Here is a 15007-nt window from a genome sequence, read left to right as displayed (position 1 = left end):
TTCATCAATCAAGGACATATTTTCTATGAATGAATTTGTGTTCAAGCAAAATGCTCTTGAGGGATGTGCACACATTTGTCTATAAAATTATTCTGCAAGTATGTTCAGTACAATCACTTTCAGATGCCAGAAAATATTCGGTGCTTACTTTATATGAAGTACATTTTAAAGACAAAACCTCAAGGAAAATTATTGTTACTATTTTATAGTATTTGATTCATATTTTATTAGAATGCCTTATTCTGAGGAATAAAGAAATTAGAGCACACTATTTAGAACATCGTGGTTTTCTTTTATAGTCTTCTCAGGGAGAATTAATTTTCCACAAACACATGATAGGGTTTGGAGGCCAGAAAGAGCTCTAATCTTGAAAATGTGGGTCACTCTTACTTAGTCCTGAACTTGAAGGTAACTGAGGATTAGTCTGCAAAAGGTGTCCAAATGAGGGCTGGAGCGATAGCACAGTGGGTAGGGCGTTTGCCTTGCACGCGGCCGACCCGGGTTCGATTCCCAGCATCCCATATGGTCCTCTGAGCACGGCCAGGGGTAATTCCTGAGTGCAGAGCCAGGAGTGACCCCTGAGCATCACGCTGGGTGTGACCCAAAAAGCAAAAAAAGAAAAAAGGTGTCCAAATGAATTGCATGTAGAAATGAAGTCATCACTCACTTTCCACTTATCTTAGATAAATAAATATAGATTCATTGACTAAAAGACCACTACACTTTAAATAGATTTAACAAAATTGTCTCAAACAATTTTCCTGGAGTTTTTTACTGTTGTAGTCACATCAGTCTTCTTGTTAGGTTCTTAAATACGTCCTAGTCCTTTGCATTTTATGATCTCTTTGCATACTCTTCTGTTTTCTGTGTAGCACTCTGTACATCATAGATGACTTAGGCTCCTTCTTATTCCTTCTTCTTGCTCAGGAGAATTTTATTCTTTCCCAGAACATAACCAGACCATACTCTCACCCATCCCTCCACTATTTAAAAAGTATGTATCACAATTATGACTATAATAGTGATGTTAGAACAATAACATTCTTTATATATAAACAGCACTGTACCACTGTCTTCCTGTTGCTCATTGACTTGCTCGAGTGGACACCAGTAATGTCTCCATTGTGAGATGTTACTATTTTGGGCATATAGAATACACCATGGGGAGCTTGCCAGGCTCTGCCATGTGGGTGGGATACACTCAGTAGCTTGCTGGGCTCTCCAAGAGGGACTGAGGAATCAAACCCACATTGGACACATGGAAGGCAAATGCCCTCATGCTGTGCTATCACTCCAGTCCATGGTAAATAAATAATATGATTTGCTGCCTTATAAATAAAAGAAGAGTGTGAGAGAAAAGACAAGATGGAATGAAAGAAATAAAACCATTTTCCACCCGGAGCCCCGCCTACCGGGCCGAACCAGCGCTCGCTAGGGATGGCCGATTGGGATTCCCAAGCCCCCGCAAGCACCCTGCCCCCACCCCTGTCGCCAGGCCTCTCCGCTCGCACCCTAATGGCTGGTCTGCCACTCAGGGACTCATCCCACCTGGAGCCCCACCTACCGGCCCTAACTCGGTAGCACTGGCCTGGGCAAGCCCCACCTGAGCAAGCCCCACTTGGGCATCCCAGAGTCCCAAGAGGTTACTGGGGCGTGACCTGTATCTCAGGGGGCATGGCCTCCAAAGGGAGCGTGGCTTTCTGCCAGAGCAGCAGCTAACGGGGCCGCAGTTATTTTCCTTTTAGGGTACAATCTTTATAACCTATTTCTTTGAAAATCACCTGGGCATGTCTATCATTCTATGCCAAATAATCCATTAGCTTATCCTACACTCACAAAAACTGTCAGTGAACAATAGAAGCTGCACAAACATAAAGAGAGCATCACCTTAAGTCTTCACTAGAGGCCACATAAACTTGGAGGAGTGCTTGAGAGTGAGGAAGTATTCTAGAATAGAAACAAAGCTGCCATCAACAAATTAGATTCCCCCTTCAAAGAGGGAATAGGGATAGACAACTAGAAGGGTCCAACTCTATACTTCCATAACAGTTTGAAGGAACAGCGAAAATCCCCTACACAAAGAGAGGATGAAGAAAAGATCTCAGAAACCTCAACAAGGGTTACACATATATACAACCTCTCAGATAAAGAATTCAGAGAAGAAATCATAAAGATAGTTGACGTACTCAAGGCATCCATGAACAGACATCCAATAAATTAAGGGAGGATATGAATGAAGCATTGGAACGATCAACCAAGAAAATGTGGGAAGAAATGAGAGCAGAAATTTCAAAGCTACGAATAGATGTCACAAAGCTATGAACAGAAGTCACACAAATAAAATAATTGGTAGATGAATTTAAAATCTCAGTAGGTGCCCTCAACAGTAGAATGACCACAGCCGAAGACAGAATCAGTGAGCTTGAAGATGAGCTGCACAAAGCTTATAGACAACAAAAAATAATGGCAAAAGACCTCAAAATGGCCCTAGAGAGAATCAGAGTCCTAGGGGATGACCTTAAGAGGAACAATATAAGAATCACTGGAGTACCAGGAGCACAAGGAAGTAACCCCAATGAAAAACAGAGTTAAAGATATCATTGCTAAGAAATTCCCAGAGCTGGAGAAGGCAGGCATCCAGATCCAAGAAGTCCGAAGAGTACCAGCAAAAAGAGACCCGAATAAAAAGACTCCAAGGCACATCATAGTCAGAATGACAGATGCTGTGGATAGAGACATAATTCTGCAAGCAGCAATGTTGAAGAAGGAAATCACATACAAAGGAACATCCCTTAGATTTACAGCAGATCTATCAGAAGAAACTCTCCAAGCCTGAAGACAATGGTGGGACATAGCGAAAAGACTCAATGAAATGAAAGCCTCACCAAGAATGCTTTATCGGCTAAACTCTCACTCAAACTCAAAGGAACCATACAATATTACATGGATAAATAGCAGCTCAGGAACTTCATAGACTCAAAACCAAACTTAAAAGAAGGGCTAAAGGGGCTATTGTAAGAAAAGGAAGAACCCCACAAGAACAACAAACCCCACAGAAAGATGATACAAAACCCCATAATAGTAATCTCTCTCAATGTCAATGGCCTAAATGTACCAATTAAGAGACACAGAGTGGCAAAATGGATTCGGAAACTAAACCCAACATTCTGCTGCCTGCAAGAAACATACCTGAACAGTCAGAGCAAACACAGACTCAAAGTCAAAGGGTAGAAAACAATCTTGCAAGCAAACAACTCCCTCAAAAAAGCTGGGGTGGTCATACTAGTATCCGACAACATAGATTTCAGGTTGAAAAAGGTTAGAATGGACAGCAAAGGTCATTTTATATTAATTAAGGGATATGTACAACAGGAAGAAATCACACTGTTAAACATATACACACCTAATGAACGACCGGCTAAGTACTTAAAATAACTCCTAACAGACTTCAAGGAGAACATCACTCGCACCACAATATTAGTTGGAGACTTCAACACCTCCTTATCACCTCTGGATATATCAACAAGACCAAAACTCAGCAAGGAAATACGGACTCTGAAAGAAGAAATGGAAGAAAGAGGGCTAATAGACCTATACAGGGCTTTACACCCCCAAAAGAAAGAATACACTTATTTTCCAGTGCACACGGAACATTTTCCTAAATAGACCATGTACTGAGCCACAAAACATACCTCAATAGAATCAGAAAAATAGGAAATGTATCAACTATCTTTTCAGACCGTGATGCACTGAAGATAGAAGCTAATCACACACAGATGCAAAGAATCAAAACAAACACCTGAAAATTAAACAGCTCAGTGTTGAACAATGAGTGGGTCAGGAAGGAAATCAAGGAAGAAATCAAGAGATACCTGGAAACAAATGAGAATGAAGACACGAGCTACCAAAACCTATGACTCAGCTAAAGCTGTGTTAAGGGAAAAATTTATAGCTCTGCAAGCATTCCTTAGGAAGGAAGAAAGGGCCTACATAGACAGCTTGACTTCACTGCTCAAGATCTTAGAAAAGGACCAGAAAAAGGAACCTAAACCAGACCGCAGGAAAGAATTAATAAAATTTCAGGCAGAAATTAATGACATGGAAACCCAGAAAACAAATCGAAAGGTCAATGAAACCAAGAGCTGGTTCTTTGAGAGAATAAACAAGATCGATAAACCGCTAGCAAGACTCACAAAGAAAGAGAGAGAGAGAACCCTAATGAACTGAATCAGAAATGAAAGGGGTGACATCACAACAGAAACCAATGAAATTCAAAAGATTATCAGAGACTACTTTGAAAGTCTGTAGGCCACAAAACAAAAGAACCTAAAAGAAATGGTTGAATTCCTTGATTCCTACAATCTCCCAAGACTGAATAAAGAAGACTTCGAATACCTGAATCGACCTATTAATATCAAGGAAATTTAAACTGCAATCAAAAGTCTCCCCCCAAACAAAAGCCCAGGTCCAGATGGATTCACTGACGAATTCTTCCAAACATTCAAAGACCTGTTGCCAGTTATTCTCAAACTTCTCCAGGAAATTGAAAAAACAGGAACTCTCCCAAACATTTTCTATGAGGTACATATCTTCCTAATACTAAAAGCGAAAAAAGATACCACTAACAAAGAAAACTATAGACCAATATCCCTGATTAACACCGATGCAAAGATCCTCAACAAAATATTAGCAAGTAGAATCCAACAACTCATCAAAATGATCATATACCATGACCAAGTGGGATTCATCCCGAGGATGCAAGGGTGGTTTAACATTCAGAAATCAATCAACATAATCCATCATATCAACAAAAGTAAAGATCAAAACCATATGATCATATTAATAGATGCAGAGAAAGCATTTGACAAGATCCAACATCCATTCATGATGAAAATTCTCACCAAAATGGGTTTTGGTGGAACTTTTCTCAAGATAGTCAAAGCCATCTACCACAAACCTACGGCAAGCATTAACCTCAATGGGGAGACACTAAGGGCCTTCCCTCTAAGATTCGGGACAAGACAAGGATTCCCACTCTCACCACTGCTGTTGAATATAGTCCTGGAAGTACTTGCAATAGTGGTTAGGCAAGAAAAAGATATTAAAGGTATTCAGATAGGAAAAGAAGAAATCAAAGTCTTACTATTCGCAGATGATATGATACTATATGTAGAGAAGCCTAAAGCCTCTACTAAGAAACTCTTAGAAACAATAGACTTGCACAGTAAAGTCGCAGGCTATAAAATCAATACCCCAAAATCCATGGCCTTCCTATACGCAGACAGTGATTCAGTGGAAAGGGACATGAAAAAAGCAATCCCATTCACAATTGTGCCCCAGAAAATCAAGTACCTTGGAATCAACTCAACAAAGGAAGTAAAGGACCTCTACAAAGAAAACTATAAAACTCTACTCCTTGAAATAAATGAGGACATGAGGAAATGAAACATATCCCCTGCTCATGGATAGGGAGAATCAACATTGTCAAAATGGCAGTACTCCCAAAAACATTATAACAACAGAGAGAACAAATGGGAATACCCTGCCACAGGGCGGGGTTGGGGGTGGGGTTGGGGTGGGAGGGATACTAGGTTCATTGGTGACAGAGAATGGACACTGGTAGAGGGATGGGTTCTCAAACACTGTATGAGGGAAATACAAACACATAAATGTGTAAATCTGTAACTGTACCCTCAGAGTGATTCACTAATTAAAAAATAAATAAATTAAAAAAAATTGACATCAAATGTATTGAATTTCTAAACAGCATTTTTTTGTACTTTTCCCATCTCATATGCATTCTAAGTACTTTTTACCTCCCCAAACTGAAATTTTTATTATTATCTGTGTGCAGAATATTCTAAGGTAATGTTGTTAACAAAGGCATGCCATTCTTATTTTTATATAAGATGAATTTTGTAGTGTAAATACCCTTTACTGTACAACATGTCAGTTTAATCAACAAGCTTAAAATGTCTAATCAAACAGTGACAGTTTTCTTTTACTAATTAAATTCCATCTTAGTCTCTCTTAAAAAAATAAATGTACACAATTGTAAAACCTAAAAAAAAAAGAAAGAAAACCATTTAAACTGCATCTATTATTCCACTTATACTTATTACTGAGGGAGTGGGCATACCACATTTCACTACACAGTCATAGCAGATTTTATGACAAAAATTTGGCAAATAACTGTGATGAAACCATATGTGAAACTTTTTAAGAAAAGATGTGCTAGTATTATTTAAAAAGAGGTCATACTTGTATGCAGTTTGATGATTATTCAGTAAAAGACAGATGACTTAGTCACTGAGATCCTATTAACCAATTTTCTCTTATTATAAAATTGGATACCAGAATTTTAACACATTTTTCCAATTGTGTGCCTCCTTCACACACAAGGAACAACTTGATCTTGTGTTCAGTAAAAACAGAAATTGGTCCTCAGACTAAGGTGATAGCTCAAAAGGCATATGCTTTATATGCAAATGACCTGGGTTCAATCCTTGGCACTGCATTATCCTCCAAGAAACACCGGGAGTGACTTCCAAGCTCTAATCCAAGAGCAGCCCCTGAGTAGTTACAGATGTGCAGCCACCACCCTTCCCCCCCAAAAAAAAAAATCATTGAAATGCATTATTGGAATTTGATAAGGTATATTCCTAGGGATATTTTTATGGTAATTTTATTTATGTCCAATTTTACTTTCCAATTTGAAAGTTAACAAAGAAAATAAGTTGTTTTTATATATTTGTAATTCAGATATAAAGTACAAAGTCTGTAAGGGCAGAGACTAGTCATAACCTGCAGTAGGTATTCCTAGCATACAGTAGGATAGCCAGATCTTACTGGAGCTCACTGAATAAATATCTGTCAAATCAACTAACTTTCTGCCAGTGTTTATTAGCAACAAAATATACTGAATTCAGTATATTAGCAACAAAACAGAGTTTGGACTTAGAATGATTACAGAATAAAAAACATGACTAAAATTCTGGCCCACAAGCATTCTGCAGACCTTTGATAATTGATGTTTTTGTAAAAATTTAAATTTGTGGGAATACTGAAAACTAGATATGACAAAGTTCAATTTGTTTTCAAGTAAACACATATGTAAAGCAATGGTCTTTCTTTAATTTGCTTCTTTAAACCAAACTCTAACCAAAAATCTGACATCTCTCTTATAATTTTAGGTCGAATGAGCCGGACTCGATTTATCACTATGCCAACCCAGGGAGAAGGACGGCCATGCCCCTCAGAACTTACCCAGCACAAAACCTGTCCAGTGACCCCCTGCTATAGCTGGGTCCTTGGCAACTGGTCTGCTTGTAAATTGGAGGTAGGTGATGCAGTCACCCTTAGAGAAACTTTTATCAGTATGTCCGAAGTTCTTGTCTGGTCAACGTACATTTTGATGGAAGAAATTTCACAGAATTTAGGCCTAATGCAATACAATTTTTATGCCATGGAAAAATAACCAAACGACTTAATCTCCTGTGAAGTGTAAGTGCTGGGAAATAAATAGCCATTCATTACCCACTGATTATATGGGCCAGGATATGGAACTTTCAGTCTCCTTGGATTCCTTGAGAATTACTTTACTTGGTTTACTGGAAATATCAAAGAATTATTAAGGTAAAATCTAGGTGCTATGAAAATGTAGTTTGCTATAGATTGTATTTCTTAAAAAGACATTTTTAGCATAGGAAAAAATCATGCGTTGGGATAGAAAACCAAATATATGAATGTTATATCTTTATATTGTTACATGAACTAAGATTACATTTTACACAATGATTACTTTTTTATTGGTTTGAGGTATAAATTCTTAGAAACATAATATATCACAAACCCATAGATTTCATTATATCAGCAAATATCCACTGCTGGATTTTCCATTTTACTTCTTGTGAATGAAAAAACACGTTGATTTCTATTTTCTTATTTTACCAGTTTATCTTTTAGTTTATAGTCCAAAGCATATTTTAATTGTGTAGTAATAACTTTCATTATGCATTAAGAAATCTTCAGAGTACTCTCAAGAAGATGTTTAGTGTTCCAGTCAGGATGACATTGTCATGCAGTATTATTATCACGCAGAAGTTAAATGCCCATGTATTTTAAGAAGTCTCAAATGAACAAAAATGTGTGGTACATTAGTTTAGTCTCCCTTTTACAGAAAATATGGTAAGCATGCTAATTAATTCAATAGCAACTCAATGATTCTAAATATGAATACCTTGTCTACTAATCTAAAAATCTGCTTTGCTAAATCTTCAGCATTTTCAAAATGCTGCTTAGAATCACATTTTAAATAATACAAGGAATATTTATCATTGTGATAACTATTGACAGAGTAGAGAAAATAACACCAAAGCATCTAATAATCTAATAGAAGAGAAAGAAGAGTAAAGAAGGTGAAGAAAAAGGAAAGGGAGGTAGGCTGGCTGGCTAATGCTTGTCGCAAGTCTTATCAGGGAAATAACAGCTACTACATTCTACTTGAACTTTATCTTTTATCTTCTCAGGTGTCAGAACCCCTTTTATATTATAAACAGCTTTCCAACTGATGCCATAGGAACATAAGGAGGGAGTGACAGATGCAATATTTCATCTTTACTGTCATGTATTGAGTTTTACCAAAACCACAGAGGGACAAGTGGGTGGCTGGGAACATTCTAAGTGCTGGTGGGCTTGGGGGTTGTGCTGAAGCTACCCAACTTTGGAAATTCTAGACTCCGAGAAATGATCCTTTGTGTATCTTGCAACTTGAGAGCATCCTTAGATTTCTCAGTGAGGTTAATTTCACTCACTGACATTTGAGTAAACTCTGGAGTTAGGTTTAACCCAGGGAAGGCCGTCAAACAGCCGTTTCTGTCACTTACTCCCATTGAATTTGGAATGAAATTAGTCCAGAGACACTGTACTCAGGAATTTTAACTGCTACAGCTCCCCACCTTGCCAATAAAATCATTATTACTCAAAAGAAGAAAGAACAAAGGAGATACCAAGAAAGACAGAGACAAAAGAGAAGGGGAAATGTTTCAGTTGAGCTTTGGCTGAGTTTAACTGCAGTCCGGTTTCATTAATGCCTAATTGTGAGTACTTTGTGATAGAGATGGTATAGTATCTTTTCAATGGGTGTCTTCTCTAAAGCTGTTTGCTGAAATTTCAAGTAGCTGATCAAAATATAGTCTTTATACACAAAATACACTTCGCTCATGGCTGTACTTCCCTGCTTCTCTTTGTTACCGTATTCTAACCTGCCAAAGACAGACGTGGAGCTCATTTACAGAATGTGGGAGTGACATGCTAGTGACTAATTGGCCACAGAGTATTATGTAGTAACAAGATAAATTGTATATAATGTTTGCCTTTACTTTGTATGAAACAAAATTAGGAGCAAAGATAAGTGTTTATCCTCAATCCTTACTTTTCTGAATGTTCCCAACTCTCTCTAAATTCCTTAGCTGATAACACTCATTCGAACATGTTTTTCTAAATATGTTTTAAAGCACAGATTTTTAAAAACTGAGTCTAATTTTCGCCAACTCTTTACCAGTTCAAAACTCTGCAGTTTTGTCAAATCTTTTAATTTTTTATTGTTTTTTATATGCATTATGGAGTAGCAGCCATACTTCTTTTTCTTTTCTTTTTTCTTAATTTTTTCATACTAGTTAGATAATTCAGCTATATCCTCAGCATATAATAGATACTAAATTTTGAGTTCAATAATTTGTAATCATTAGTATAATTATGATAAAAAGAACTATGATGATGATAATTAGCATCAACAGCTCGTTTATGTCTGGTTGATGCCAATTCAAAGTACACAAAATGGTTATTAATTAGCCTGGCAATGGAGAGTTACATAACCTTGGCTTTTGAAAATCTTCTAAGAAACGATATATTTCACTGCCTTATATGTAAATGTTTTCCTTATGAATGAAATTCTTTCTGATGTCAATTTTATAGCATGGCTCTTAATGTCAAAGATTTAAGAGATAAAAGTTGAATATAGATATATATTTGTCTTTATTTAAAAGTGGTCACTGATGTAGTGTAGACATGTTACATGTCATTTCTTTGCACTCTACTTTCTTGAATGTCAAATAAAATTTATATCAATTGCATCTGTTGCATAAGGTTCTAGATATCAGGAATTTGGGATTTTACATATACTACACTACCTTAAAACTCTTTTTTCAATTATACAGTTTCCTATGGTCTATACCAAAAAATAAACCTTCATAAATTCTACATTGTTTCCATGATCTAGAACACATAATTATGAGGGGAACCTTCTCCAAAAATATTTTAATGTAACTAGTTATTTTAGGAATTAAACATGTACTCAATAACTTGTTTTGAATGACTCTACTGTAAACTGATGTTTATTTCACTTACTACAAACATGTAATTGGATTCAAAATTAGGTTACTTGGTGGGGTTAAAATTTCACCACAGTCACAGAAAAGTTAGAGCAGTTATGAGCTCCTGGTAAGTTGAGTGTGAGAATTTTGATCTTGGATAAACATATCATAATTTTGTTAAAGAATCTCTAGAAGAGGAAATGATGATCACATCTGACTTGTCAACTCAGAACCTGTAAGCTTTAAACTTCTAAAACTCAGGTTATGTGAAGATTGTACTTTATCTCTTTGCTAGTATGTCTGAAGCATGACTTCGTGTGTCAGCATTTTTCTCTCAGAAGTCTGTTTGCTTACCTATGGACTGGAGCGATAGCACAGCAGGTAGGGCATTTGCCTTGCACACAGACGACCCGGGTTCAATTCCTCCATCCCTCTTGGAGAGCCGGGCAAGCTATTGAGTGTATCCCGCCCACACGGCAGAGCCTGGCAAGCTACAAGTGGCGGATTCAATATGCCAAAAACAGTAACAACAAGTCTCACAATGGAGACGTTACTGATGCTCGCTCGAACAAATCAATGAACAATGGGATGACAGTGCTACAGTGCTTACCTATGATCTTGATTCTCAGCAGTCAGTACCATGGCAACGTTTCCTGCTCAGCAGACCCAATAGTCCTGCATCACCTACTCAGTGCTCTGAATCAGGGCCAGGGCTGCTTTAACTGATCACTTTGTCCTTCAATCCTCCCAGTTCAAGAGTCATGGCAGCTCCACATTGTATTCAGTGTAGTTTGTTACCACAAGTAAAATGATAAAAATGAAGAGGTCACTCAAATTCCAATGCAGAGCACATTTTTCTGTCACCCAATAGCAGGTTATGTGTCTGGCATCCTTTGATTGCAGAAATAAAGGTACAAAATCCTCTTTCTGTAACTTTTGATTTTCCCTCTCTGCTTCTACAACTACAACAATATTTCTAAAGGCTTTAGCTCTTCTACAAACTTCTGAAATTGGTGGAAGCTAAAGGATACATCTAAAAAGTACAGGAGAATTAATGTCCTCTGATATAAAGGTTGATTAAGGAAAACTAGATAATGAGTGGGAACTGGCATTTAAAATCCTCTCCAGTTTTTCCTATCCCCTCCTCCCCATCATGATGTCCCTGTTTATATTGTGTAAACTAAGAAGAAACTGTGGTTCACCAAGAAACTAGTTGTGTTTACTTTTGAATTTGAGGCCAGTTTGGTAACACTTCAGATGTGCTTTCTTTTTACTTCTGTTTCATTTCTTTTTACCTTTTTTTTGTTTTTGCTTTTTGGGTCACACCCAGCAATGCTCAGGCTTTGCACTCAGGAATTACTCCTGGCGGTGCTTGGGGGACCATATGGGATGCCAGGGATTGAACCCGGGTCAGCCGTGTGCAAGGCAAACGCCCTACCCGCTGTGCTATCGCTCCGGCCCCATCATTTCTTTTTATCTTTGGTCCTGCCATCCTGGGAATTCACATTTTTAGCAAAGCAATATTTGCTTAGCCCGATTTTGTAGATATTTATGCAGAAAAGAGTGCCCAATAAACTTTTCCAAATATTAAATGAACTTCTGTTTGAAGTATGAGCCCCTAACTAAAACCAAAAGGAAAATACTCATGAGAATCTGCCCAAAATGTTATAGTAAAAACCTTTAATCAGGCAGATGGCTGAACCAGATAACCACTAAGAGATTTCCAATTCAGAGCTTCTGTTTCTGTGAGATACTGCACAACATTTATCTAATTGCCTAGAATAATCTAAGTAGGATGTGTATGAAATACCTTCAAAGAACATTATACAGCTCAGACAACATACTGAGAAAACAACTTTTGGCAATAGTAAAAAACAATTTTTTACTGGAAAACCCAACCTAATCCATATGAGAAAGTACTAAATTTCCTACAAAGGAGAGACAAGCTAAGCAAAAGAGAAATTCATGCCCAGTGGCTGTACATGCTTTCATGGGGAGTGATTATGAATTAACCCATTTTATCACATACACCTTGACAAATTACATATTGTTTTTGTTTTTTCAGTCAATCCTGGATAAATTCCAAAATCAATCATCATATTCTGAATATTTAAATAATATTGCATACCTTTTCATTTCTACTTCATATTCCTTATCAGTTCGAGGAGAATTTCTTAGTGATGCTTTATTGTCAACAATTGAAAGAGAACTCCTAAGAGGAGGAAGCTGCTGAAAGATGCAGTAAGGATTTTCCTATGTAAAAGGTGGCAAGAGTCATAACCCTGAGACTCATTTTATTTAGGTAATTCTGACACCTCCTTTCCTTTCATAGGGTGGAGAATGTGGGGAAGGAGTGCAGATCCGCAGTCTTTCCTGTGTGGTCCACAACGGTTCTATCTCTGACATGGCTACACATGTGGACGAAGCTCTGTGTGGAGAAATGCCCTTACAAGACTACACCCTAAAGCAGACCTGCTCTGTGCCTTGCCCAGGTATATAATTTTAGATCACTATATCACTATCACTGTCATCCCGATGTTTGTCCAATTCTCAAACAGGCACCAGTAACGTCTCTATTACACTCAGCCCTGAGATTTTAGCAGCCTCTCCTTACTCTTTCCCAATGATTGGTGGCTCTTTCAGGGTCACGGGAATGAGACCTATTGTTACTGTTTTTGGCATATCAAAAACGTCACGCATAGCTTGCCAGGCTCTGCTGTGCGGGCAGGATACTCTCGGTAGCTTGCTGGGCTCTCAGAGAGATATGTATAATATCTGTTATGTAATTTTAGATAATTTGTTAAAAATATCTTTTACTGCAAATTTATTTTCTGTTTTCTACTTTACACCGAGGAGAAGAGCTGTCTAATTAAAACCAGAGTTTTAAAAATGAAGTAGAGTTAATTATTGTGTTTATCACATTAGAATACATATACCTACAACATCAATGGAGACAAAGTAGTATAGGGACATGGATAGGGCTGCAAACAGATTTGGAAATTTAGTATCAAATTAGAATATTTTTTGTTTTGTTTTGTGTCTGAGGGGCCACACTTGGCCCCTGCCAGGAGTGATTCCTGAAAATAGCCTGGAGTAAACACTGAGCACCACAAGGTATGCCAAAAGAAATATTAAAAATGTGTTGAGGGGCTGGAGTGGTAGTACAGCAGGTAGGCCATTTGCCTTGCACGTGGCTGACCCAGGTTTGATCCCTGACATTCCATATAGTCTCCCTGAGCACCACCAAAGGTAATTCCTGGGTTCAGAGCCGGGAGTAATCCCAGAGCATCGCTAGGTATGATTCAAAAAGAAAAAAGACAACAAAAAAACAAAAAACAACAACCACACAAAAAAAGCAACTTAAAAAAAATTATTGACTGAATCTTCATCCAGATGAAGCCTTGGGTGGTAGCAGTGCGGGAATCAGTAAGATGACAGATTTGACAGATTTGAGAACAGACACTGTGTTTACAGAGTTGTTTGTCATTGATAATTAAATGAAATACATAGGTGTATTTTAATACTAAAAGCACGTTGGCTTGTATGGTATATGTTTAAGGTGACTCATATCCTCACAATATGACATATAACATACACATGTACAAACACATATGCATACATGTGCTCATAAATACACATATCACTGTCAACATCATCACTATTATCCTGTTGCTCATCGATTTGCTCAAGCAGCTGCCAGTAACATCTTCATTGTGAGACTTGTTAATGTTTTTGGCATATTAAATATGACACTTGCAGCTTGCCAGACTCTGCCATGAGGGCGGGATACTCTCGGTAGCTTGCTGGGCTCTCTCAGAGGGATGGAGGAATTGAACCCGGGTTGGCCACATGCAAGGCAAACACCCTACCCAATGTGCTATGGTTCCAGTCCCCAAATATACATATTATATATATAAACAAATATGTATATTCGGTATTAAGATGAAGTATTCTTTAGATCTCACTAAAGGTATTACTCTTCAGTGATTTCAATCCACTTGGTTTCTAAGAACAGCTGTTAATAATGGTTTTTTTGTTCTTGGAAAACTAAGTTGCTATAATCTTTATATTTCCCTTTAACAATTTTTAACTCTAGAGACACATAGGATTCTTTAGATAAGACTACTGCAATTTGAAGCAGCATAATGGCAATACCATTTGCCACTGTCCTACTAAGCTATACTAAAGCACATTACTTCATCAGTTTTGTACATTCTGATTGGAAAATTTGAGTGAAATGTGTAGTACCTAGAAACTTGAACATTGTACCAAACATATTACTGCAGCACCAAATCTCACCGTGGACTCTGTCATGTAATGCATGTAACATTTTTCATGTTGTTTCCACTGTTTTGTACCACACTCCATTCAGGAGACTGTCATTTAACAAAGTGGTCAGAGTGGAGCTCCTGTGAATTAACCTGCATCCAGGGAAGAAGCTTTGAGACAGTGGGTCGCCAATCAAGGTCAAGAACATTTATCATTCAATCTTTCCAGAACCAAGACAGCTGTCCCAAACAGGTTATAGAAACCCGTCCTTGTACAGGTACCAGTATTTTTCTTTGATTAATCAATGCTTACTCTATTTTTATATGAAGCATAATAGAATTAGTACTGTTATATTTTACTTGCAG

At 37.6% G+C, this 15007-nt stretch overlaps 1 protein-coding gene across 1 annotated transcript in view; it reads left to right on the top strand.

The window, feature by feature from the left end:
• The window catches only part of THSD7B (thrombospondin type 1 domain containing 7B), a 1129969-nt gene that overhangs the window by 1088619 nt on the left and 26343 nt on the right, over positions 1-15007 (top strand). Inside the window, exons 21-23 of the mRNA XM_055123230.1 lie at positions 7194-7339; positions 12706-12865; positions 14746-14919. Of these exons, the coding sequence (XP_054979205.1) occupies positions 7194-7339; positions 12706-12865; positions 14746-14919 (480 nt within the window). The remainder of the gene's footprint in view (positions 1-7193; positions 7340-12705; positions 12866-14745; positions 14920-15007) is intronic.

The sequence above is a fragment of the Sorex araneus genome, chromosome X (assembly GCF_027595985.1).
Source record: "Sorex araneus isolate mSorAra2 chromosome X, mSorAra2.pri, whole genome shotgun sequence".
Classification (NCBI taxonomy): Eukaryota; Metazoa; Chordata; class Mammalia; order Eulipotyphla; family Soricidae; genus Sorex; species Sorex araneus.
The sequence above is the reverse complement of the archived record's forward strand: the minus strand, read 5'-3'. Positions and strand labels throughout refer to the sequence as shown.